The sequence below is a fragment of the Helicoverpa armigera genome, chromosome 4 (assembly GCF_030705265.1).
Source record: "Helicoverpa armigera isolate CAAS_96S chromosome 4, ASM3070526v1, whole genome shotgun sequence".
In the NCBI taxonomy this organism is placed as follows: domain Eukaryota; kingdom Metazoa; phylum Arthropoda; class Insecta; order Lepidoptera; family Noctuidae; genus Helicoverpa; species Helicoverpa armigera.
The window spans coordinates 4,448,578-4,475,724 of NC_087123.1; the positions used below are offsets into that span (position 1 = coordinate 4,448,578).

Consider the following 27,147-nt stretch of genomic DNA (forward strand, 5'->3'; position numbering starts at 1 on the left):
TCGATTGTTAGGACGGGAGACTGAAAAAAAAAAAATAGAAAATCGCTGTTCCAATTTTCCATTGACCAAATCCCCAATAATTTATGTTAGCCACATAATTATAAAACCCCATGTTCCAGATACGTTGAATCCAAGTATTAACCGCTTTTGTTGTGTGGTTCTTTCAAGGAAATTTTAAATCGATTCCCTGGCGCTTTCTTCGTTGGGAAACCAATCCCGGAGCACAATAAGGCTGCTTACAATGGTAGCTGTTATACTGAGATGACGAGAGTCGCGAGATGCTTACAGCCCTTATGCCAAGGATTATGCTATTTACGTGTATTTACGTACAGCGTACCTTCGTTACGTGCTCCTGTAGTGCGGTTATTTTTGTGCATTCGGAATTCTTTGGAAGTCGTGTGGAATCCTCTTTTGATAATAAATGGATGTCTCGTGTGCGATATTCTATTGCGCACAACCTATCGCACTTACTCTACTCCATCTGTGAGCGTAATGTGTGAAGATTATAATACTGGATGATTTGTTTGAAGTCTCTGAAGCACAAAAAAGTCTAGGTCTAATTTAATACCGTCTACGTGCATCAGAATCACTTGGAATAGGTTATTACACAGTAGTACTTATTATAAGTAGACCTTAAAGTTAAGTAACGTTTGAATGTCCTTACTGAATTATACTAGCTAAAGTGTTGTACTGTACCTACTTACCAGTATTATTCCTTCAACGATTGTCTCATTTTAAGTGATCCATAAATAGTGCGTTTGAAGGTGAAAACGTTTCCAACAATATGAAGTTTGATGTTCATTTTTGGTTTTCAGCGTTAAATTCTTAACAGTGTGAGTTGCGTGCCATGTTCGGTATGCTCGCCTTTGTTTGCTGAATTTCAGGCGCTTGTCCGTTTTGCCCCGTTCTGTTTTGGGGGCTAGGTTTAGATTTTGAACTGTTGAATCCTATTGTGCAACTTATGAAGTGTTTTTGATTAATTTAGTTTCAAATTGTTGTGTACGTAGAAAAAATCATTAAAATCATAAACTTGGCTACAATAAAAGTTACTCACTGTCAACTGATTTCTATGAAAATGATATCGAAATTCAACTAATAACATGACTGAACAAAACGTAAGCGCACATTAAAAGATGAAAATCAGAATTCATAAAAAAAAAGAAAATATTTTTACGCACAACCATTTACTTGATTCACGTTAACCTCCCCATAAATGTCATTGAATTTCCGCCGACTGTTCATAAAGCCATCCCGGCATAATTACTTTAACTTATTTATTATATTACACCGTCATGCTTGTCGCGTCCATTCATCACAAGATTTAACAAGAGTAAGTATTTTAAATTGATTTCGGCGAGTTTCGTTACGGATCATTTCGGCGGCCCGGGTCCATTGTGCTCTTAACGACATTACAGCCTGAGACTCCAATGGATTGAATAACCTCAATATTACTCAGTATTACTTATCTTCTAATTTAAAAAAGAGTTTTTTTTTTCTCGTTAAAAAAGTCGCTTTGTCGAACCCCTTTTTCTCATTGGAAAAGCGGAGACTTGATTCGTTGATAAAATACAAAGCTTTCGACGATATTTATCTTGTATTATTTCTGTCTTTCTTCGAATCATCTTCCGTTTTTAACGAACGGAGTGGATCTGGGTATCTATTGCGTTTAACTCATTTCATAGTATTATGTTATTTTGTTGAAGACAGAGAAAATATCACGAGCTTATGAGTATCGAAAAAATATTTTACAAAACATGCAACATACATATTTGCGTCAGTTTTAGATTTACATTTATTTATATTTGGTATTCCCATAATCCCGTCAAAGTATTACATAAACAACCAATAAGTTTTATCCGAAGCAAGTGGATCAGTATTCATACTGTGAAATCCATTTCGTAATATAACTTTTTAAACATTTCCAAATAAGCGCGCAGTTCAAACGGAGCGGAGCGATAGACTTGCAAAGCGTGAAGCTCTAACTAAACACAGATTATGGAATGTAAGATACAGAAGTGATTTCGATAAGATTTTGCAGTTTATTATTTATTTTTTATTGAGTAAGACGTAAATTATAGTAGGAACTGAGGAACTTATTTTAAACATCTAATTATATAAGAGTACCTCGTAGTATGTAGTAGGCCGATAGTTTATTTGGGTTCATAATTCAGTATGTACAATGTACATAGATGAATGGTAGTACGCACATTACAAAGATCAGGTATTTAGCCGGTATCAGACCGTCTCATCATCATTCTCCGAGCCTTTTCCCAACTATGTTGAAGTCGGCTTCTAGTCTAACGGGATTCAGCTGAGTACCTACCAGTGTTTTACAAGGAGCGACTGCCGAGCGGTATCAGACCGACTGAAAATGATCAATTATTATATCAGAATTTTTCACCAGTCTAAAATTTCACGTTCTTAAAACCTTCTTGCATTAACAAACACCTAAACAGTACCACTGCACCAAATTTCATGGAGAAAACGAATAAGTTTATAACACATCCAGTACTCATACATCAACGTCCGTGAGTTGTAACAAATCAAACCGTAAAAACTTTGCCGAAGATTCCTGATAAACGACTGAGTCAAATAACTTTGTGTACTTAGAGCGCACACTGGCAACTTTCAGTCGGCCGACTGAAGGTAGGAAAGGTAGGAAAAAATCTTTTTTGCCATTTGTGAATTTAATCATTTTTTTTTTGTCGGTCTGATCCCGGACAAATACCCGATCATTGTCGCGTGTGACAAAAAAAAAACACATTATAAACAGTAAAAAGAAAACTAATTTGAATGTTTCTGGACGTCGTCGCTGACTCTCTCACCGGCTCTGCGTGTGACACATTTCTTTGTTTAATTTTCGTTGTATACTTTTAGTCATTGAACCAGATTTTTTTTTAAATATCTTAACGCTTTATTTTATTCCAAAAGCGTGTACTTCCATTAATTTACATACCGATTTATGAGCAAAAAACAATCATCGGCCGACTAAAAGTTTCTAGCGTGCGCTATCTCTTATTTGTACTTCATTCCAGCAATCGATTTGTTTGCAGTACAACCGAAGAGTTATGATGAGTCTACGGTCAATATGAAATTACTTCAGTTCGATGGGAGGATGCTAATTAATTGAAAATTGCAGAGATCTTTGAGTTTCTTGCAAATACGAAACGATCTTATGGGTTTTGCGAGGTAGATGCGTGGTTTGTTTTCTTTAGTTGTATTGGTTGGGTGTGTTATTTAAGTTTTATATATGTGATAGGATAGATAGTACACTTATGTATGGTTAGTATATTGACTCGTTTCACGTTATTTCTTTTATAATCGATAATTTTGTTTACTGCCTGAAATTGTGCTCTAATGTACTACAAAAACTTGGCGAAGCTAAGACCCCGTTCGATGAATTGAACTTAATGTCTATGTAAAATTAAGTTAGGTATACTTAAAAGGTAAGAGGTAATAAAATACTTTGTTAATCTTTTCATTGTAGTAAAGCATATATAAAACCGTCTCCTCACATGTTCTTGTGAATCAAGAAACATGATGTGCTGTTCATAATTCATTCGACGAGTTGAGACATCTTCGGAATTTATATTTTAGCTAATCCGTTGGATGAGGGGCGGGGATTGCTGTACATGGTGATGTGTTTTGGACAATTATAATTATAGGATTTTAAGTGGCCATTTGTATTTATTATAGTTTTATTGTTACTAGATCAAATACATGTTGTAACAAATCTTATGTTGATTCATTTTACATCTTATTTGCTGCGTTAAGAAATTTAATCGAGAGTGGTTACACAGTTAGTAGTAATATATTGTACGAAAACAATATAATAATAAGATGTTGACTCACATCACTACAAAAGACATCTTGACTTGATAACAGAAACTTCGTTTCCACGTGTTATGACAAACAATAATTCATGAGAACACAACGTCAAATACTCTAAGCATTAAGATATTTTCGTTCCTCTCATATTTTATACAACATTTCGTTATATAACACGCTTTTCAACTTATGCTACACAATTATTTACAGTTTCCTTTTAATATCGTATTCTGCGAAAAGAGGGATCACAAAACATAATATATTGTGTGGAGTAAAAATACTAGGTAAGTAGCTTTAAATGTAAAAATGTAGGTTAAATATAAACCATATTCGCATGTACTCGAACCAATCTATATTTATTATTATACTGTGGTAGGTAGGTACTCTTATTTTCATTGCAGTGTTATTTTTATTTCGGTTCCCTGCATGATCATTTTCATGATACTCAACACACGGCCCTTGCTTTTTCCAATATTTTTCGAACGAACCGACTGTTTTTGTTTCATATTCGAGTGAAATATTTTTAATAGGTTATTCTAAAACAATCGGCTGTAAACGAATCGTATCTAAACTAACGATGCACCCGTTGTTTTATTGGCGCGTTTTTTGTCAGAGAATTAATTTAGTTGGGCATGTGTACGAAACGTGTTTACACCCTGTAGTTGCACAATGAGTCGGTGTGGAATCCGCCCCGACCGTAAACCAGAACAAAAGGAGATGGGTAATAAAATTTGTAAACGTTGGAATGATACGCGCGCTTAACCCCGACTGCGCTCTTTGGCGACACGGCATATAATGAGAATGAGGTAATTCGTCTCGTATGGCTGGGCCGCCTCTCGAAAAATCTCCAAAGAAATTGTAAATTATATTCTTTCGGGTGACAACCTCCAAATATCCAGTACCTAGCCAAGAATTTTCAGCTGACTGTTGGCCGACCTTTATCCGCCGAAAATATGAGCTCTGACTTAACTTTATTCGCCTTAATTACAAGCGTTGTTTAGCTAACTAATTAAAAACCTTGCCTTGCTTTTAATCAAATTAGGGCACAAAGATAGAAAAGGTTAACTTTATAAGTATTTTATCTTTATTAAGCCATTGGCAATTTTTTCTTAGTAGGTTTAAAGTGGGCTTAAGTTCGAAGTTTAAAACTGTCTAAAGTGAAAGTCGTTTAAGTGTAGTGTAGCGAGACAGCTACGATCGTGCGCTCGTAGCACAAAGCGTAGCAGCGTAGAGGCTTAGTTGGCTGCACGCCAGCCTACCTGTTGTTACTGTCATGTTCTTAAGCCTCAGCCCGTAGGCTGAGGCCGAGGCTAACTGTTGCATGCGCTTAAGTTCCAGAAAAAAAAAACGAGCAAATTATACGAACCGTGACATAAATAACAAGATTCTATTATCTAGCAAGCATGAACCGCAATTACCTCACTACGCTTAAATACTTACGACTGTAATAAGTCTGGAGACCATTTAGAGCATGTATTATTATATTATTCTGTTGTATTTTAGTTGACTGCAACAGGGTTCATTCTCCAGGTTTATTATTAAGAAAAATAGCAAGAAGAAAATTTGAATAATTCAACGTGACTTCATAGAGCGGGGACTGTTTAAAGAACTTCGTATAATTCTGACATTTCAGGTGCAACACTAGTGTATGAAAAATTCAATTGTAAATTGTTCCTTTATAAAGAACATGACGGAGTGAGATGTCTTTGTTATGTCTTAAGTAAAGCGGGCTGTTTAACTCAAATAATGAGTCGACTATTGCTGAATCAAGAAGTACTGAGGCCGCAGAATGCTTTGTGCTTGATTGAAAGTTTAAAGTTTGTTTATTTTGCCGTTAAATAGGGCAAATTATCCCTTTGAATGTCTTTTTGATCATAAAATTTTTGTTACTACTTAATTTTCTACCTTTTTAAATCCAAAAACTAAAGTATCTCGTAAATCTAATAGCGCTTAAAAGTAACTATTCCCAAGATTGTTTTGTTTTACTATCCAACTTTTAATTTTTAGTTCGTCCTTAGGGAAAACCTAGATTTTATTTCAATTGAACAATTAATCACTTTACAATAGTAACTATCTTAACTCATTACATCTAAAAAAAGTATTTTTTTATATTCAATTAATTCACAAAATTGAATCATCATAAAAAACTGAATTATTTTACTACAATAAACTAACAAGCAATGGTTAACAACACTCAAACCCCAAAAGTAGTTTCAAAACCAACACCCTAAGATTAACTGCTCGTTCAACCAAAATTATTGCTCTAATTCTTCCCATTGAAGACATTTTATTAAACAGCCATAAGCGCCCCTAACACCATCACATGGAGAACAAAAAAACTAGCGGAGTTGCCATAATGGAAAATCTCCTAAGAAAGTAGCGCGCCAAAATGCGATGATGAGGAACATTACTGTCTTCGGCCCTATACACTTTTGGACCTAACCATTTTTTGTTATACTAATATTTGTTGACATATGTCTAAAAGAACCTGAACGCCCCGATATTTCACTCATAATTGATCCTTTTATGTCCGTTTGTAGTCGACCTAGAAGAAGGCGCCGGACCTACCTGCCTAAGGCATCTCCGCTCATCTTTCTATCCTCCGTCGCCCCTCACCGCAGCGTTTGGCCAGGTATACGTAATCCCATATCCCCAAATAGATATTTTGTACATCTATTTAGGGATATATAGATATGCGAGACTTAAAGCCCCGGTGTCCCAGGGGAGATCCCTCTGTCAATATGAAGGAAGGTGAAACAAAACACGGTTTTAACTTTCATTATTACGTTTGGAGTATTATGAAAGTGGCTGGTAGTGTGTGTGTTTATAAATAATATTATGATTAAGCGATCCCATCTTCTTTAAAAATGATTTGAATTTGAATGATCTTATTATTTTGCATCTACAATTCAGTAAAAGGTATGCATCATCATCATCATCATCATCTCAGCCATAGGACGTCAAAGACATGCACAGGTCACACACATAAGAATGATCATGTTTTATTGATTCTCTAAATTACAGCCGTTGCATTACATCATATATCGGTTTTTGTTTTGTTCATATATAAACAACACCATAACATGAACTGAGCTAAATCCAAACTTAGCCAGTATCAAAAATCTTGCATCATAACTGGCAGTGGCATTGTTTGGCATCGATGGCCAAACACTTTATTTGCCAGTGGGCAAATGGATTCAGCACCAGTTCGATGGTAATCTACAGTTTGATCCAGTGCTATGTTTGCAAACATTTCAACGGGGAAATTTTTATTTTTAACCTTTTTACTTGAATTGCTTTATTTAGAACTAGATTTTGCTTCTAGTGTAACGCGCTTTTTTGTGCATGTAGGACTGTATGTAGCACTCATGGTTGATGTAGTAGGTAGGTTCGGTATTGATGAAAAATTGGTAGAAGTATTAAAGACAAAGTGCTTTTGATAAAAACAGTGTAAGTCTAGTATACAGCTTGGATGACCTTTGTTAAGCAATCCCTTGTAATCAGGCAAGGAACATTTCGGGGAAACTGTACTTTTGTTTTTATTAAATGAAATGATAATTAAATAATTACATGAGGTGCTGATATCGGCATCATGCCCTCCTTATGGTCAAGTAAGATTCAGAAGAACAGAGATATAAGCCACAAAAATATCAAAATTATAACATATTCAATTTCCTCTTAACATCCATACACGGGTTTTTAATAACCCCGCTACATGAAAAGCTGTGCTCGTACAAATAGTCCATGAGGGTTCATAATATTCAATAGCTTGCTAGATAAGCCAGCTCGTGCCAGATAGCGAGGCTCTGGCCAACTGCCAGGGTCACCTGTTGACTCCAGAACATTTAAATTGAGAACAGCTTTTTTTCTTCTTTTAAAAATCTGGCCAAGTGTTGTCTTTTGTGTGCGCAAGGAGGTTTGACTTCGTGTGTGAAGGCCTAAAGTCACAAAAATGTCAAAATTATAAAACATTCTATTTCCTCTTTAACATCCATACACGGGTTTTTAAGTAACCCCGCTACATGAAAAGCTGTGCTCGTACAAATTGTCCATGAGGGTTCATAATATTCAATAGCTTGCTAGATAAGCCAGCTCGTACCAGATAGCGAGGCTCTGGCCAGCTGCCAGGGTCACCTGTTGACTGGAGAACATTTAATTTGAGAACAGCTTTTTTTCTTCTTTTAAAAATCTGGCCATGTGTTGTCTTTTGTGTGCGCAAGGAGGTTTTGCACTTCGTACGTGAAGGCGGATTGTTTTTTAATGTTGTTTTTATTTACGTTTTCTTTTTGATTAGATAACAATAAGGCTTTTCGGCTTGTTAAGATGCTTACGAATTTACAATTTACTCGCTTGATTACCAAGTCATTAAAATTTCATATCCACATAAAACTACCCCACAAATTAAAAGATACATAATTAATTATTTCATAAAACCCTCAAGCTGTTATGTATTCCTTTAGTTTTATACTGTTTGTGTATTATGACTGTTCTTCAAATTAACGTTATGATTATTTTGTTTCAGGTAAAGTACAATAAGCGGAGCCAACAACACACTTGACCTTCGTCACTGTCCTTCTTATTTAAAATTCAGGAGGTACCTTATTACAATATACATCGTTCTAATATTAATGAGAGAATTTCTCTCCATATTTTCGTTTGAGAATTATACTCGTAATATAAGATTGACCATTCTACGTTCTACAAGAGCAGGTAAATCCCGTTTTAATTTATTTAATTTTATATTATTGAATACATCCTTAATCATAACGGTACATTACCTCGAACATTTTACCATTTAGTTGGGTCACTATGGACATGAATCAGTCAGTAATAAAAATAATAAGAAATAGAAATCGCATGCCTAGGTATCTTAGTATTATCATAATAATCATAATAGTATGTGACTATGTTAACCGCCCAATTAGGTACGTATTTTACTTCAAAATTTAAATCCGCATTTTCATCTAAACTAACATGTTTCTTCCTTTTCGTTCCCAAATACATACATCTTCCCTGTAACAAAGACGTTGTAGTTAGACGAAATGAGCTAGTTGACTTGTTCCGTAGCTGCTTGTTAAACAAAACAAGCTCTCTTCATAAGTGAAAGAAAACCGGCATAAAGTTTACTGTCAGTACCCAATCATGCCATGATCTTCTTCCTTAGCTCACAAAACCCGCCAAGTAAAAACTGTCCAACATTGTACCACGCCGCGCGCTTTAGTGCAGTTATTAACAATTTTATGTTTATTCTGCCATGGAACGCGCTCCAAATTTTCTTTATATAATTCGAAAAATTCTAATTAAGGTGGGCAGCTGGCGTTTCGCTTTTTTTTAATTTTCCCGTCGAACTACGCCGTCAGATGACGCACAATGTTTCAGGCCCTAAAGTAACAACAAAGTTGTGACCTCCTTTATCTCGTGTCACATCCCCCTTATTTTTATTCATCGTTCATGCCGTTGTTTAAATAACAACTTGGCAAGGAAACATTGAGCTCTGAAATTAATCAATTCACCGATGACGTCATATCCCACCCATTTGTATATTACATAAAACATGTTAAATTGAGTGCATATTTCAGCAAAGTAACGAATAATATCTGTGGTATAACACTGAACGCAAATAAACATAGTTTATTTAAAACAAGTTTGTTATTTAAAATCCGAACAGAGATGGATGTTACATGGTGAATAAAATAAATATTAAACCGTTCGGTACCTACTTCCATTTGATATTTAAATTTAAAATATTGACATAGCTCCCATTGCGCGTATTCGATTACCGGTTTTCAATTCGTTTTAACACAGCTACGGCTTGGCCTGAGGGCTTGCAGAGAACATACAGTTCATAATTTACGAGATTCACGAGCGGAAACAATGTCCCAAACAAAATTGATAATGAAAACAATTTTACATCAGAAATTTAATCGAATTACGAAGTTTAAAAATGGGATCTCGCATTCCCGATCAGTATTACGCGCACAAAAAGAATTTATTGGCACCAAAGGCGACTTGATGAATTTTAAAAATTAATTAACTCCTTTAGCTACGTATGTACGTAAAACTATAGTCTCGGATTTTATTTAATATCTTGTCAGCTCATTGAATTTTAATCTCCAATGTTCCAAAAAGTAGGTAGAGTTGGTTTAAAAGAGACCCATATCTTGTTAATTAAATCTACTCAGTAGGGTGCCTTCGGGCGGCCGCTCGCGTCTTCTTTGCCTGCTTTTATAAACGCTGCCGAATTTCAGACATAGGCAAGCTTTAATTTAAACTTGACTTAAAGGGCGCTTAAAAGTATTCCCGTTTATTTAGCCAAGTATTATAATAATAGCTAGTATACAATGACAAAGATTTTGTCGTTTCCTTTGCAAAATTTTCTAAGGAATGTCGAGTTTGCCGTTATTAGCTATCGTTTATAGTAGCTGTACATTAAATGTTTGCTCCCTTTAGAGCAAGGAATTAAACGATACCTGTTTGTTAAGTCAAATTTAATTACTGCTGTTTGTTATAATATTGTTTGCTTTGTACTCTTAGTAGATGTCAATTTAATTCCGTATTGTTTTGTAATTACATTAATTGACTGTTGCCAGACCATTATTAGATGTAGGGGGTTGTTTTCGTTTTAATTTATTTACTATCCATGAATTTCTTTGTGACCGAAATAGCGAAGATCCCTTTTTGCCAATGACAACGAAAACACGAAAATCCTTACAACAAAACCTACTTCTAATATAAATAATATGGGGTAGTTTCCACTTATTTTCCAACTAAAAATATTCGTACCGTATCCATAAACATGATTAGGGGAAAAAATACAAAAGGCCTTCTCAAAATTCGACGTATTTATAATGAGAATAGTCCGAGCTATATGAAAAGAAAATATAGAAGAAAGAACGTTAACAAAGCGAAAGATAACTGAATTAAACCCCTTTGTTGGTCAGCGTGTGTTTGATGGATCGGCTCCACGATTATGTTCAGATTAAAATTCATTAGCCATATGAGATGCGAGGACCGAGATAAGATATCAATAGACCCTTAATGAACTTGTAATTTAGATTGTTACGGAATTTTGGGGCTGAAGCACTCAACCCATTGCTGAGTGCTTACCATACGAGATTTATAGGCATGGACATTTTACATTGTGGTCGGTAAAAATTCAATTGATGCGTTAAAAATATTAAAATAAAAAGTTTTAGAGTATTCTGTACAAAAATATGTAAATCGATTAAATATTTTCCCATTAAGATAAATACTATTAAACCTCGGTTTTAGGATTATACATATTGTAATCCTCACGTTAAAGTTCTGCAAACATAGTGTGCCATTTTCCATTTGTTTTTTTGCAACCATTAATGAATTGAAAGTTTTTTTAAAGCTTCCACTACAAAAAAAAGAACGTTTTAGTTTGGTTCTGTCAATATTTGGGCTTTAATATTAAATATCTGTTGAATCGTAAACACGAGTCTCTGTGAGCCTGTATGTCGCCAAACTTGTTGATTTTTCATATTCCTTTTTGATGCTATATGCAATCGTTTGAAGTAAATATGAAACGGAATTTATTATTTCATTTTTATTTACAAGCTTACATCGGAAACTGACGATGGGAAAACATCCACAGAATTTATGCAAAGCTGAGATTTTTCCATGAAAACATTTACAGCGGTTCGTACAAAGAAGTACAAATATTGAAATAACAGAGAAAAATTCTAATTATAGCTCTACAGTTTGGTCAGTTTAAATAAACTACGTTCTTTGTGAAAAGTATTAAATAAATTGATAATGTTTTTAAAATAAACTTAGAACGTTTAAAAAAAAAAACATAGTTACCTGTACAGTCAAGTTTTTACTAAGAAAATAATGTCTTACTATCTTGGTCTCACACGAAAGATCGCGTAGTCCGTATATGCGGCGAGTCTGTCCACGACTTTGTGTTGACTTTAAATTAGTGTGAATCGCTATCAGTCCCCAACTTGGGCAGAACATGAAAGATGGGAGTTTTTGCTTGTTTGTTTGTCAGCCCGCATACCGCCGCCGCGACCGCCCTCGTCACCCGCTTGTTTATGATTAACACCAGCTTTTATTCTACTCGTTATAACAATTTTATATACCGGTCTACGAAACTGAATGTAAATAAAAACCGACTAACTGGAGGCGGGTTGGGTCGATTTGGAAAAATGTTGTCCTTTTATTACCCTGCTAGCTAACATCAGCGGTTTCGCTCGTATCCGCAGGCACTACAAATATCCGGGTAAGTATTATCATCCAATGTCGTTGCTCGGGTTTTGTCTAAAAACAAATTTCATAAAACTAATTTATCAGTCCATCAGTTAAATCTACAAAAGGACTTTTTTGTCGCTTAGATGTAAAATAACTTGAATGTTAATTTAATTCTTGAAATTATATGACGTTAAAAATCGGCACTGAAAGGGTTAAAAATCCACCAGACACACTAGCTACAGTTCAATCCATCTGTCAACATTCTCAATGACATTTTAAAGAAATTCGAGCCTTCAATGCTTTCGAAAAGGGTTATATATCGTGAAGCACTCTAATTTTCGTATTATAAATTAAATGGACACATTACAGTTCTACGGTAAATGTGCTCCGGGCAAGAGCCGGTACAAAGGGACCGACCCGGCTCTATTATTGAAAAGGGGGTGATCAAAGCCAAACGATACGTTTTTCATATATTGTAGTCCTTTTTCTATTTGTTTGTACAGGTGTATTGCGAGTCCACATTCAGAGATGGTAAAGTTATAAGAGTGATGTGCGTTCGTTTTTGTTGTCAACAAAATAAACTGGGTTTTAAAAAGCACGAATACATCATTGTTTGGTATTCGCTGTGAAAACATTGTTCGTTACGTGGAAAAGAGTGTTGTTCCAACTTTTTTATGCAACGTTATTACTTACGGGTCTGTACAAAGGGAGCTTTCGTATCTCGTTTAAGCCTTTATCTAGCTGAAGGCTGTTTTAATGTAGGTAATGTAAATGTATTATAAAATAAATGTTGCAGAAAATATGTTGCTCCATAAATAGGTCAACTGTACATTTATTTGTCTGAATGCTAGTTGGAATTGGCTGAAACAAAGCCGGTTAATCTCTTACCGTGAATAATATTAATGGATGTTACATTAATGTATTAATGATAAATAAGTGGTATTACATGAATATTAGTGAATTCGTGGAATATATGGAATATGTAAAGAGAATGGAATACATATTCCGGTTAAAATATAAAACACCCGCGAGCCTATGACTGTGTATTAAGTGATAGGCGGCTAGATAATATTTCTTTTAATACCTACTGCTTATTGTTTAACTTTATTTGTGCATGAGAGATGGATGGATGGGATAATAAAAGTGTTTGGCCACGGAATGGCCTCACGCCTCACTTCTATCATAGTGATACTCGCCAAAGTGGTTCCATGTACCTTTTTTTTCAAAGTTGCTGCCATAATTTTTTATTAATTTATATTTTAGTCAATATCAGGCCCTCCTACTAAGAGATCTTGAAATGCAATCACATCCACCAATTTTGTTAAATCCAGACTTTATGTAGTTGCTGTAAAAACAGAGTTAATTCGACTGTGCATCCACGCGCTTATAAATTAAACCAGTCCACCTGAACGGCCATTGGTTTTCATATTACCGTATGCTACAAAATAAATAAATACTATTAATATGCTGTACATTCGATTTTTCTCTTGTATGACAGAGAAATATTACGCAGAGTATACAAGCTTCGTTATTCAGAAAACCTTTCCGTGCATCCAATTAATTTGATTTTTTAACCGTTGTAATGCAATTAAGGGAATATTTTTAAAAGGCTTTGTGCCGAAACTGTAGTGCCAGATACATTTTTTTTTTACTTAAACGATGTGGTAAAAATTCGGTGTATTTTTCTTAATTATTTGCGAAATTCGTGTTTTTCCAGCTCCAGGTCAGAATTTTAAAGCGTATGTATTGTAGATCAATTAATCCTGATTACACATGTATTATAATTGCTACATCATTTAAGACTATTGATGTTAACCATAATCATATGTAGCGATTAGTACGCAAGGATTAGACTGAAATCCAATCCGAGTTATCTTCAAGCTGTAGTACCTAGTTCTAGGAGGCACATACGTCAATTATGGCAAGCATGTAATAGGCATTTGCTTAAGGCGCCATTCCTTTGAATCTGTTGGTATGATAGGATTATATTTGTTATCATTAGGTTTCATGTTCGATTGGTGCTTTGGTTTAATTAATTTGCCACAAGCTGTTTCGGGATAGGAAATGTGAAGATATCCCCTTTTGATTTAAATTATATGAATAGCTCGTGCTCACAAAAATATATCTGCACAGAATTCCCTATGTAGAGGCGTAATAGGTACAATGTCATTCTAGTTACCTAATTGGCTGTAGAAAAATGCACTGCTCAAAAAAATAAATATTCACTAAGTACTTATTTTTATTAGTGCATAAAAATAAATACCTTTCATGCACTAAACTGAGCTATTTAGTTAAAAGATATCGCTATATTCGTGCGTTAGATAAACCAAAATGCTGACTCTTCTCTGCCTGAAAATAGTACCTACCGCATAGAAATTAATACCTACTAGATTCCAATAATTACCTGTCTAAATAATACTTAATCTACGTTTAATTCTGTGCTCGACATGATACACTGTTCTACCAACACAACACAAAAGTAGTTCGGGCCGTATTTACTCGCTTCGAGCGAATACCCGTTATTGACTGACTATGCTTTTATTACTCCAGTCAATATATTCCGCGTAATTTATGTTTTAAATTGTTGGTAAATAATTGTTAATATGTAAATTCTAGAATGTTTTTGGTTTCATTAATTTATCTTCTGTAAATATGTCCATTAGTAGAATATTATTATAACGCCATTTCTGATCGTTTCTTTGTAATCTTCCGAATTCAATCGGTTATGTACTTAAATGCTAATTAATTACTACCTTCTTGTCAGATAAATTAGTATGGATAGATAAATAACTCGTATACTTTGTTAAGGGATTTATTTATATAAATACTTCTTAAACTTGTTTAGACATTATTGAAGTTCGTGGTTTTACAATCGTATATTATTTTACGTACGGTCTACCCCCCAGTAGAGTTTTTCTATGCCATTAATCAAATGTGCACAAAGCAGCACGTCCCATCGACAACCTGCATCCATGTTCCGTTAACCGCACTTCAGAGAATTCTTATTAAAGAAAATGTGAAACACGCAATCCCTTCGATAGTTATTACCTGAAAGGTGTCAGTAAGTGCAAAAGAAAATAGACTATCATAATAAAATCTTAACATTTTTTCCATGTAACAAACTTTGGAAGAATCACCTCCCACTATGAAATCCAGCTGAACTTTATGGCAAATGAAGAAAAATAGTGAACAGCGCCGAAGGTCGTGTCGTCGACGAAAATAGGGGAGTAAACTTATAGGAGCCACTACATCACATTCTTTCTGACAGCGAATATTCACTTTGTTTTATAATAAAATGCTTTTCCTCAAGTAAAATTTATAGAACCTCTTACTGAAATGCCGAGGTTCTTCTTAAAACTTGCAGCGAACATCAACAACTACAATAACCATTTTACTGAATATAAGAACACCCCTTCATACGGGCAAATGATCGATCCATCAAACAACAATGGAAACTGCCAAAATAAACAAACAATATACAAACTCGAAGAAGTTACCACTCAATAACGTTAAAAATGAGCTCTCAAATGGCAAGAAAATTGTTTTTCAAGCCAACACCGCGCGCGGTACATCGGCAAAATGAAAAGTTTCCCTATCAGCCCACTGACACATCGATTGGCGTTTACATCTTTGTAGAAGAAATTGTTCGAGATCATGCAAACCAACATAGACCTTAAGTCGTAGAACGAAGCCTAAAGACGTGTATAAAGTCGCTTTTTCTGTGTTGATAGAGTAGACGTTTGCGAGCTGCCATCCGGCTATTGGTAAGCAATCCATCATTCGAGAGTGTGAAAGGAACAAAAGCTATATAGGATAATATCACATCTGAATATGAGATAATACTTGAGCCTGTCATGGAACTAGCCCGTAATTTTAGGGATATTAAAAACATTAACGAAACATCTTAAATGCTCCAAACATTACAAACAGCTAACAATCGATATAGTTCGAAGATTCGATTATTAAATCGATGAAATAATAATCGATTATCGTGAGGTATGAAGCTTGCGAGGTGCTGCAGATGCCGCAGCTTGGTGTGCAAGTAATTGCTTTCATTGACATACCGTGCCTGCGTGCGGGCCGCGCGGAGAATGCCTATGCAATTAATCGGACACAAACGTTGGAGCCCGTTTATGGAGTGATCCGCATGGAGAGCGCAGTATTGACGTTCCTTCCTCATCATTGTGCCTTGATAGCTCCTTTATCCTAGACACGTGTTACATGCTCGTGGCTGTTACGTGTATATTGTCATTTGTGTTGCTCGACGCTGTGTAATAGAATGTGCAGCCTCTGTTTTCGTAATGACTTCGGTAATGGACTTTGATTAAAGGCTGTTTTAATACCTGTATAAAAATGTTTAAATACGAAACTGCCTTCATAAAACAAACATTTTTTAAACGTGATACTTATTTCGTTTGTAAAATAAAGGGTTACAGAATTTATATATTTCTCCACATAAAATCAGTTTTTTCTATCATTTGACTTCTATTAATACTAAAAAATATCTGTTCGATATCCCACATAAAATAAAAATGTTTTCTTTGTTACATAAATCCTTTTATTTTAACTTTCTGTGCCTTTTATTTTCAGATATTTTCATAAATACTCATCTCAATACATCAGCCCTTATATTCACAAAGCTTTATTCAAAAACTAACGTGACTCAGTAAAAAATCCGAAGTGAAATAAAACGTTTATTTATGTAAAGGATTTGTTTCAGTCTTTTCAGAAACAAAAAAATACTGAATATCAAAATGTTTCTTTTTGTATGTCAATTTTATGTTAGTAATCTTAAACTCAGTTCGCTTGCCAAAGAGTCTAATTTATATTTAATCAGAATGTTATCAGACTTTGATAGTAAAATTTTACGTGTAATGCATAAAAGTAGGTAGATTTATTTCGAAGCCTTAGACGGTGTCGTTCAGTGATTCCACTTTTATACGCTTGTAAAGTTTCGATGGAATCTTCACGTATATTTTATACTACAGTTCGATAGTTTAATTAGAGTTTTATCACATGTAAACTTGTCATAAATATTCATAGACATAACATAAAAACATCTAGGTAAATCTGAGTGATTGTACGTTTTGTAACAAAGACATTGCAATTTTTAAGTTAAACGTAAAATACATTATAATTAATTCTTGTGGCACTAATTTATTTTACAAGTCTTATAGGTATGCAATTTACACGGCCCTGTTCTAAATGTGGAGCGAATATTTTTAATATTGCAATGAATTATCGACATGCGGCAGAATTTATGAGTCCAGCATTATGAGTTAGATGCGTCTGGGGACGGACGGGGAATGGTCACGACCTGTTAGCCCTGCTGCAGGAAACACACGAATTAAAATGAGTTTTTAATGTATGAATATGTTAATTTAAAAAAATGAATAGCTAAATTTTCGGTTCCTTACAGTTATAGACCTCAGTGTATATAAGAAATGTATAAAAAGTATTGTCGTAGTTTTATCCAAATGTCGTAGTTATTCCAAAAGGTTCACCGTTTTGGTCGGTTTTCAGCAATCTGCATCCACATCGATTGTACAGATCGATATAGAAGAAGAGATATTCTTATATCGATCATAAAAAAAATATGCCTAACTTCTCAAAGACGACACTATCTACCTATTCACAAAGTCATTAAGTTCAATTAGCAACGAATAGCAATAGCAAGTTGAATTGTTTCTGTTTACTCGAAGCCAGATGCCTCAGTTTGCCGAGTATACTTGCCCCGGGGTGAATGTTGGTCTAAACTCAATGTCGTCATAAGCCGGGGTAATGTTAGTTTTCCGTTTGTCTTCCTCACTAAAGTTCATGTGAGCTTGAGAACTAGTTATGTTGGGCTATGCAAGTCATCTTGTGTTTGAAGTTATAAATAATCGTTGAATGTTTTCTGCCCTACTTTTTTTTATTTGATATCCTTCTGTCAAGTCCTTTAAAATTGACTGTACTTAATTTCTGGCGTATACTTCGATTCATAAATTTAAGTAGAAATGATAGTGAAATAAGTAGTTTTCCTTGATTTAATCCTCGCCCGAACCATATAGCAGATGTAAAAATTTAAAAGCTGCCACACCGCATTATGACATTTCGAATTGAAATTATTCAGAAATATCTTTCTGAAATACTACAGACGGAATATTTAATATTATTCACTCCGCGTTCTCGAAATTATATAAAATTCTTAAACAGTTTTGAGGGCGGAAAAAAAAACAATATAACAAAGGGGTGCGTCATATACAGAGGGTAGCCAAATTGAGAAGCGAATGACACAGGAGGTTGTTATGCCGCAATCTAACTTACTAAATTAATTTATGACAACCACGTCACGGGGGGTTACATTTATTTCAACAACTTTTCTCTACTAATAACGTACCTTTCTTTGAAACAAACATAAACGTCATTTACCTGAGGCTCTTAGTTAACTAGTTAGAAATTAAATGTTGATATGGTTATTTTATTTATTGTTCTAAAGGACTTTATTCGGTAACAATGAGCAGACACGCTTCATTAATATCCTATTACCTACTAATGACCTTTCCAAATGTTAACAACAATTTTATAGAAGTTCAGCAAACTCCGCAAGTGACCCTTAATCGTATTAAATCACGAACCAATCCGGGTTCACAGCTAAAACACGGCCGATTCGTCTTCATTACACCACTGGCGAGACAAAATTTGTTAACAAAGCAATATCTTACTCTGTGACACTGTTTTTGTTTCGAGATTTCCCCGAGTCGCCCGATAAACTTTTAATGCGTTTTTCACTTCGTTATGAAATATTTCAATCGTCTTAATTAGGCGCGAACAGCGGCAAATATCTTGTTATCTAAGTATTTAGTAAAGTATCGTTAGGAATATTTTGTGAAAATTATAAGTTAATTATTTAGCTAATTAACAGTGTGAATATTATGGGTTGTAATTTTTAATACGATTAAAATTGCTTCAACGACTTTGTTCGTATTTTTGATTTATGATTGCCATCGCTGGTTCTTAGAAAGACTTGACACTAGTGTTTTAATTATAAAATAATGTTAGCCAATATGGAGGATAAACTATGCATAAAGCAGAACCTTTTTGCTTCCTAGCGGAATCATTAAAATAATTTATCGGAAGTACATAATTAAGCACACATACAACTCTTATTACTGCATACATTGCATAATATGTATTAATTATGAATATCTCATTATAATGTAATTATATTCATGTCATTACGCATTTAACATCTGAGTGCACCAGAGCTGAGTACCGATATTAATTTGTGATAGACATATGTATGAAAAATTTAACTGTACGCCATATAATATTCCGTTTGTTAATGTAAAATATTCGTAAAACCAAGTACAGGAAGATAGTCAAAGTAATTAAATAATTAACTTTATTAACAGTATCGTTATAGCTACACGATATTTCCGATAGGTAATCTGCTTTCCAATTTTCGTTTAAAGTTTTATTAAGTTATACATGTTTAACGTTTATTAACTATCATTATCTTTTTAGTAAAAAAAGCGAAATATTTTAATCTACTACCTACTAGTTATATTTCATAAATTAAAAAGGTAAATGTTTTAATTCCCCTCACCTACTTACTACACAAAGGAAAGCAGAAAAGGCACTTTAAAAAAGTTTTAATCGAAATAACTTTTCATTTCAACACAAGAGACAGCTACTGAAACATTTCTTAACACAAGACCACACATCGTCTCATCATGTAAATTGAATACGTAACAAACATGCAACATAATTGCAGAAACTTATTGAAACAACAAACGTAACTTAGTTTTGAATTGACTTGGCACAATGCGAGTTGCGTCCGCCTGTTTACACTAACTTAGCGGCACTGCACCGCCGTGATTGCAACTTAATCGCTAACTTAGCGTTTAGAACAAGTTTTAATTCTTAAGGTATTGTAGAAACTTATTGTTTGTTCACGAATAGCGAGCATTGTTAGCCGCGACTGCAATTAGTCGCGGTCGCTGCAATTTACCTTATCACCGGAGTTATGTGCTAGATTAAAGAAAGTTATTCGTGTGTAACTGAGAATATACTTAGGAATCTTTTTCTTAGACGCTCAGACGGAAAATGCTCAGTAACTGAGGTAAGACTGGTGCAGCTGTAATAGGATATATTAGGATGACGAACAAAGTCTAGTAGTTTTGCTTTTGAGTAACATTTTACCTTCAGATATTTTTAAAATCTCGCTCTGAGATACTGCGCCGCATTACTGTATTTTTTGTCGGAATATTGAGATAGTTGGAATAGATTTAACGAGCGCTGGATGCTATTTTATAATGTTAGTTTTGTTTTGAAATACATTTATATTTTCAATAACGAAATTGTTTCTCGGTACGGTTATAGAATATTTGAAACAGTATTTTAATAAAAACATAAAAATATTTTATACATTTTTATAGCATCCAATCAAACTACGACTATAGGTAACTACAGTTTTATTTAATAGCTGTCCATCGATAGGTAAATCTGCATCAAAATACTTCACTAGACTTCCCACCCGACACTCGTTAACATAGCAGTAACACACAACCTTCCTATACATCAAATAAGTACCACCAGTACGTCAACAAAACTCCCCCGCAGTATTTTTCAAATCATTTATCATTTTAAAATTGCATCGCTGACGGTACACATTTATATCGCGCACTACAGACTATCCAGCGAACACCGTGACGTCACACCGCAGGTACACGTCATTTCCCCTAAAAATAATAACCGTACATAATTCAGCAAGGTTTGCAAGCTAGCGCTTTTCAGACTTTGTACTTCACTGTGAATTATGAGTAAGAAAGCTGTAATAAATTAACAGGAGTACCTATTTTCTACGTCTGTTAAACTGTGTGCGCACACGCTTATCTTATGTTTTAGTACGAATAAGAATTTTGTTTAAATTATTACGTTCCTTTCATCAATATAATTAGAGACTTGTTGTACGTGCTGGGTTTTATTTCTGCTGAAGTTTTTTTCTTCTGACGTGTTTTGAAGATTTGCTACTAACATTCTTCTTAAATATTGATAAGGCAATATGCACCTTTTGGGAGCAGTGCTGATTAAAAATTATTACAATAGGTCACGCATTTCCTAGTAACCAGTTTGGAAAAAGAGTAGTGTGCCACTAACAAATCTTATTAATACAATGAAATCGAATGTAAACGGAACTGGTTGGTATATGTACGACAACACACATTTTATTGGATATTAATCAACCGTGAGATTGGCAGGGTGCAGGTCCAATCTAACTTTATTACTACTTTTATAGCAATGTTAAGGTGTCTTTGAACCTATAATTTTAATAACATTACTAGTTACAATGGTTAATTTGTTAGAACATGTCTTCTGAAAGCGTTGACTGTTATGAATGTCAAGTTAATTAAGCATGTCGTGTTACTAATTACAAGTAGGTAATGATTTTCTATTATTTATTGACATTTAACACGAGAATAAAAGTGGAAATTGTAAAGTAATTTTAAAAGTTTATACTTTTATTAAAACGACTTGTAATCTCGATAAAACATCTTAACTTTTCACAAAAAGACCGACTGTTTAACTCGGTACAAAGTAAATACGGCTAAAAAAAGTGTAAAAGTCCCGTTAAACAAACACTGTTTCCTTTTTAAACAGTGCAAATTACTTTCAAAATGTCGTTACCGCAGATTTGGCGCGTTACTCTAATTTAGTAACAAAGCGGCTAACAGTGGGGCTATACCATGAATCATCACATTCCTCCCCCGCCCCTTATTTACGATAAACTTCATAAACTTCAGTCATGTTAATCATACCGTTATGATCTTACTGCCATTATAATTTAAGCAACAAACTTTGTCCGCCACTCGAAAGAATAAATTTGCCGGAGCCGAGATGATTTAATTATACCAATAGTTAATTAATTAATTTCGAGGGTATCCAACGTTCGGAAGAAGCGATCAAATAATTGGATCCGTCAAAATTATAGAAAGCCAATCGCTCCCTTTTGAATTGATTATACAATATTTAAGAATCGAAGGTTTTAAAAAATCATTAATTTATTGTTGCTCAAGGCCGGCCTTTTATTTATTATTTATGATTGCATTGTACGAGTTACTTACATTTTACGCTATAATTGTAACAAGCTAGTTAATAATGTTGTTGTTTTATTTTCTATGATATGCTTACTAGAGGTTGCACACCTTCGTGGCTATATATGTATGTGTAGAAACTATGAATGAATTAGAGTTCATACTTCGTAAAACTAATTTCAGTATTTTCACTTGGTTTTCGCTCAGCGTTATAAATCACGAAATCATAATACTGACGCTGAAATTATGCTCATTAGGCCAACAATAAACTGCAAATTCAACGAACCGGAAAAGTACACCAAAAGCCTTGAAACCGCTTTTCACCCGCACAAACCTAAGTACGATTTTTATTTTACCGTAGTAAAAAGGATTTCACGTCGGCTGTCGGCCCGCGGCATAGTTAGCCAACTCTATATTAATGCATTCATTAATGTAATTAATGGAGTTAGGTAACTGTCATAATAACAACTTCCCCCGGCTCCTGAATAGTTGAAGAGCGCGGTTTTCCTCCGTGGAAATATCACGGTCAATGCACGGACGGTATTTATCATTATTAATCTGGAACATTGGAATTTTATCCGATGAAACGTCCAGTGGATGGGAAAGTATCCAAGGACTGTTTAGAAGTTTATTTTTATATAGGTGGTCCATTCTTTATATTAATAAATTCTATTGCTAATAATAAATGAGTGATTCAATGATGTCAGAAATAAATGTGAATTGGAACAAAGTTCCTCATATTTAGAATAAAAACCGATAGGCTGAATTGATTGAGAAATAACCGTTCAACTGACTCTTAAGAAAATTAATTAAATCGTTCTCCTATCTCGATTGTGCGCCATTTTCGATAAAAACATCATTCATATTCGGCGGCAATTTGAAACTATAAAATATAGAAAACAATTATCTATTGTTGTAAGCCTTTTATTATCAAAAACAGTTCTCACAGTTAATTCGTTTTGTGTCATTCAATTAGTATAGTTAATTAATTTATTGTAACGAGACTCCCCTAGGGATGGCTCGATACAAACGCTCGACATTTCGATTAAAACTTCGTGTCCTTCCCGATTCATATTAACATTGTGCCGTTTGTTTGATTTTGTTTAGATATTTACGAAATTTCCAATCTCTATTATGTGGCTTTGCTAAAGGCTTTGCCATTTGGAGTTTTTATACAAACCTTTTAGGGTTATGACGGTTTTCATAAGCATATTTTGATAAATATAACTCTACTGTTTAGCTTGAGACTGCTAATTTGTAATCAAAGCAACTCTTTATCCAAATCACAATCATTACGTAATCACAAATAGGAAACATTACATGAACATTCAAAGTCACTTCACTTGAAACCCGATAGCTATTAATACCAGGAAAATGTCAGAATCTGCTATTTGATCTCTTCCTGAGTACCTAATTCGGCTAAATACCACAAGATTGGCGTTACATCTAAGGTAAATCGTCAGTCAATTCGTAAGATAAATCAATTAACTGTGTTTCGTTATATGTTCCATTTCTGTTAGATAAGAGGAAGGCGAAGTCGAAAATGTTCGTGGAATTCGAATCTCACTGATTAATATACCTACTACAATGAGTATTAGACTTATTGTTATTTTTGGAGTTGCGTACCCAGTGGGAAAAACGGAACCTTCCTTCCTCACAATATAGGTACTATATTAGAAAGTTCATCAATCATCAAATAGGTATAACTTCGGAAAGTTACATTCATAAGTACTTGCCTTATTTCGAATATGCACACGCGTAGGTACCTGATACTCAGGACCTATAACCACAAGGCCACCACACATTTTTCTTCTAAGCGTGTAAATATATAGGTAGAAGCTAAATAAATAGTTTAATATATTATGGTAAGAAAGATACCCAGTATCATGGTGATAATAGGGTTGGTTGGCAGGGGTACCCAAGGTGCTCCTTACATAAATTTAATCCGTTTCCGCAATTTGAGTATAATCGATTCCTAAGACGGATTCCGGCGTCTTTATTTTCCCCATTAAAGATTCTTAATTATTAACGCAACAAAATTGGAATCGAAAAATGATTTTAATTTTGTTGTTGAATTCTACAGCGGAACATGTTTAGCGGTTGAACTAAAATATACCTACAGAAGTGGTTGGAAATAGAAAACGAAAGTAAATCAATTACATTTTCACCAAACGCAGTTCGATAATAACACAAGCCCAATTTACTAGACTAAATTAGCTGCACGCAATCAAACAAATGTTTCGAGTATTTACATAAAATATGTTTGTATCGCGCTGTCGTTCCGTTCGACGCTCATATTCGTCACAGCACAAGCCGTATTGAGTCGTAATGCGGACTGATCTCCCGCGACCGGCCGTGCATTCGCGCCCATATATTATTCATATCGTTTTCAACGGACCCAGCGTCCCACACGGAATATTAGAGAGGCATATCTACCGAGTTTATCCCAGCTTCCCGAATTCATCGCTAACTAAATTGTTTTCGACGTTTCACATCCCTATTCGTGTATCGATACACGACGGAATTATGATACAGATTTCTAAATGGTCCTAGCAGATGGCGGCGATTAAAACTGTCGTGAACTTTTTAGGAGCGTTTCTCTAATCGCGATAGATGCGGGATGTAAAATGTTATGTTTAATTTCATATATTGATGAAACCATTTTGTTTTGACCTATTTGGCGATTAAGCAAGAGATCCAAGATAAATGTGACATCGTTAAGTCCGTCTTACGACCTAACTTAAAGTAGATAGACACGACCATTACAATTTTTATCTTGGAATTTTTTGACATCCAGGTCCAATATTTGTACAAACATTGGCAGTCAATTATAAGATAACTTCATTGTTGGCAGGTTGGCGCAGCTATGATGTCCTGTCCTCTTCCACTGCCGCTGCTGCCGGCACTTCATCCACAACCTGCATTGGCATCAGACTTCCCCATCCACATTGGCATAAAGGTAATATACCAACTAACTGTTTTTCTTTTGTTTTATATCGTTGTTTAATTCGGTGTCCCATTTTTGTCTTTGTGTGTGTGCTTTTGTGTACCTAATCAATCATGTAAATAGATTTTTCCTTTATATGTGGTAAGTACGGCTACAGAATCTTCTAACAAGGTATGCTAAGATACTTTAATACTATCATCTTCAGTTTAACTTCTAAACATTTCACTTTGAGTGAAATGTTTCAATGTTCACTCTGATTCGGCGACACAAATTTATTCTTACTCTTATTTCAACCTCTGTTTACAGTATAAAGCCGTTTGCTTTCGTTGGTAAGTAGAAAAAAATGCAATTTAATCTGAACGCTCTCCAACGAGTTTCAGGCAACTTAAATTGCGAATATATCAAAGCTAAATAATATGAAGTGAGCGAAAGAACATAAGGTAACTTTTAGAGTCGGCGCTTACTTTCGTAAAGGTATGTTTACATGGACTGATAAATTTATGTTTGGAAAGAATTTTATTCGAATGCAATTCGAATTTTTATCAAACCAGATTTTATTGTAGACATATTCATTGCATAGTACAAAATTATGCGCTATTGTATTGCATGACCAGGGTACGATAGCAGCAATAATTTTCTATATGCGTCGTTAATTTCCAGTTGCCACATTAGGAACTAGAATCAAACTTAGTTATAATTTTGACGTTCATAAGTGCTTGTAAAGGCCTAAATGAAATAAATGATTTGACTTTGACTTTGACTTTGACTTTGGAAGGCTGAAAAACTCGTTTATTCACCTATCACGGAAATATAAAACACGCTACAACCAAATAATAAATATTCATACATAATACCCTCAAGAGATGCGGGGACACACGTACAAACCACGAAAACACGAATAAAACAAACATGAACAATATTAAACTGTCGTTACAATTATGTGACTGCAATCATTAATACGGAACCCGGTCAAATTAATGAGCTATATTTGATAACTGTCCATAATCGGCTTATGGCAACACCTGAACAAAAACAAACTATTAGCGAAATTAATGTACAACGGAACGTTTCGAGATTACCAATACAGTAAATTGATGGGACATGTCATTGATATGCGAAGTTGTGGCGTTGATGACAACGTGGGTTTGTGAAAAGTAATGTACCTTAATACTTAAATTGACTGCTTGCATGCCGCCAATTATAAAACAATAGAAAATCAACTATTTCTCGCCTATATTTGCGCTCCGGCATACAAAGGGTTGAACCTTGTAGGTATCCATACCTAACATATTTTTTATGTCCTTTGGATTATATTATCTATGAATGAATAGTTAGGTCTAGGTATATGGGTAAAACTGTGGTCAATATGTAGCATTTTATATTTGGGTACAATAAAGTAAGTGTATTGAATAAAGTCATTCAATGACAATTTCCTAGAAATCAGTTCAGATACTGTATCCTGTCTATAAGGATGTAATATACGTTTCCAGGAACGTTGGTATCAAAAGGTTTTCCATTATTTGCGGTATGTGAAAAATACAAAGCCAAAAAAGGAATATGTGAATATTTTTTCCTTTGAAATGTTGCCAGCAAAAGGATTAAAAGATTTTCTTTTAGTTTTTTTAACGACCTTTCAATTATTTCTTAACAAATTATTTTAATTTATATAAAGAAAAGGATAAACCCAATTTAATTAATAGTTAACCACTTGAGTTAAACTAAATTATTTAACTTAAATATTATAACAAAGTAGATCAAAAGAGCCTTAACCACAACGCAAGAATCCTTTTCGGAAAATGTTTAACTATAAATATTTAACGTAATCTACGAGTTTCAGTGAATAATTAAAATCTCTCATTTATCAATCCCGATGAAGATATCTATTTATCTTATTTCTACTCATTGAAGTTCATCGTTAAGATACATTTATACTGTTTACTCAACTTGGAAATTACCTAAATGAGTAACTGGAAATTAAGTTCAGTTAAATACTGATTTGAAGTTAATTTAGCGAATCTCACACGAAATTTCGATCGCTTGTCTTGAACAAAAGCTGTCTCGCTTAACGTTTCATCAGTC

At 34.4% G+C, this 27,147-nt stretch overlaps 1 protein-coding gene across 3 annotated transcripts in view; it reads left to right on the top strand.

Moving 5' to 3' along the window:
• The window catches only part of LOC110384162 (polypyrimidine tract-binding protein 1), a 348,419-nt gene that overhangs the window by 117,088 nt on the left and 204,184 nt on the right, over positions 1-27,147 (top strand). For 2 of the 3 annotated variants that reach the window (XM_049847022.2, XM_021345297.3), the window contains exon 2: positions 24,976-25,080. Coding sequence is in view for 2 of the 3 variants with exons in the window: in XM_021345297.3 (XP_021200972.1) it covers positions 24,988-25,080 (93 nt within the window). In the remaining variant the exon portion in view is untranslated. Of the gene's footprint in view, positions 1-8,350; positions 8,423-24,975; positions 25,081-27,147 lie in introns of those variants that run through there. The other variant, XM_064034075.1, reaches the window with a different exon arrangement.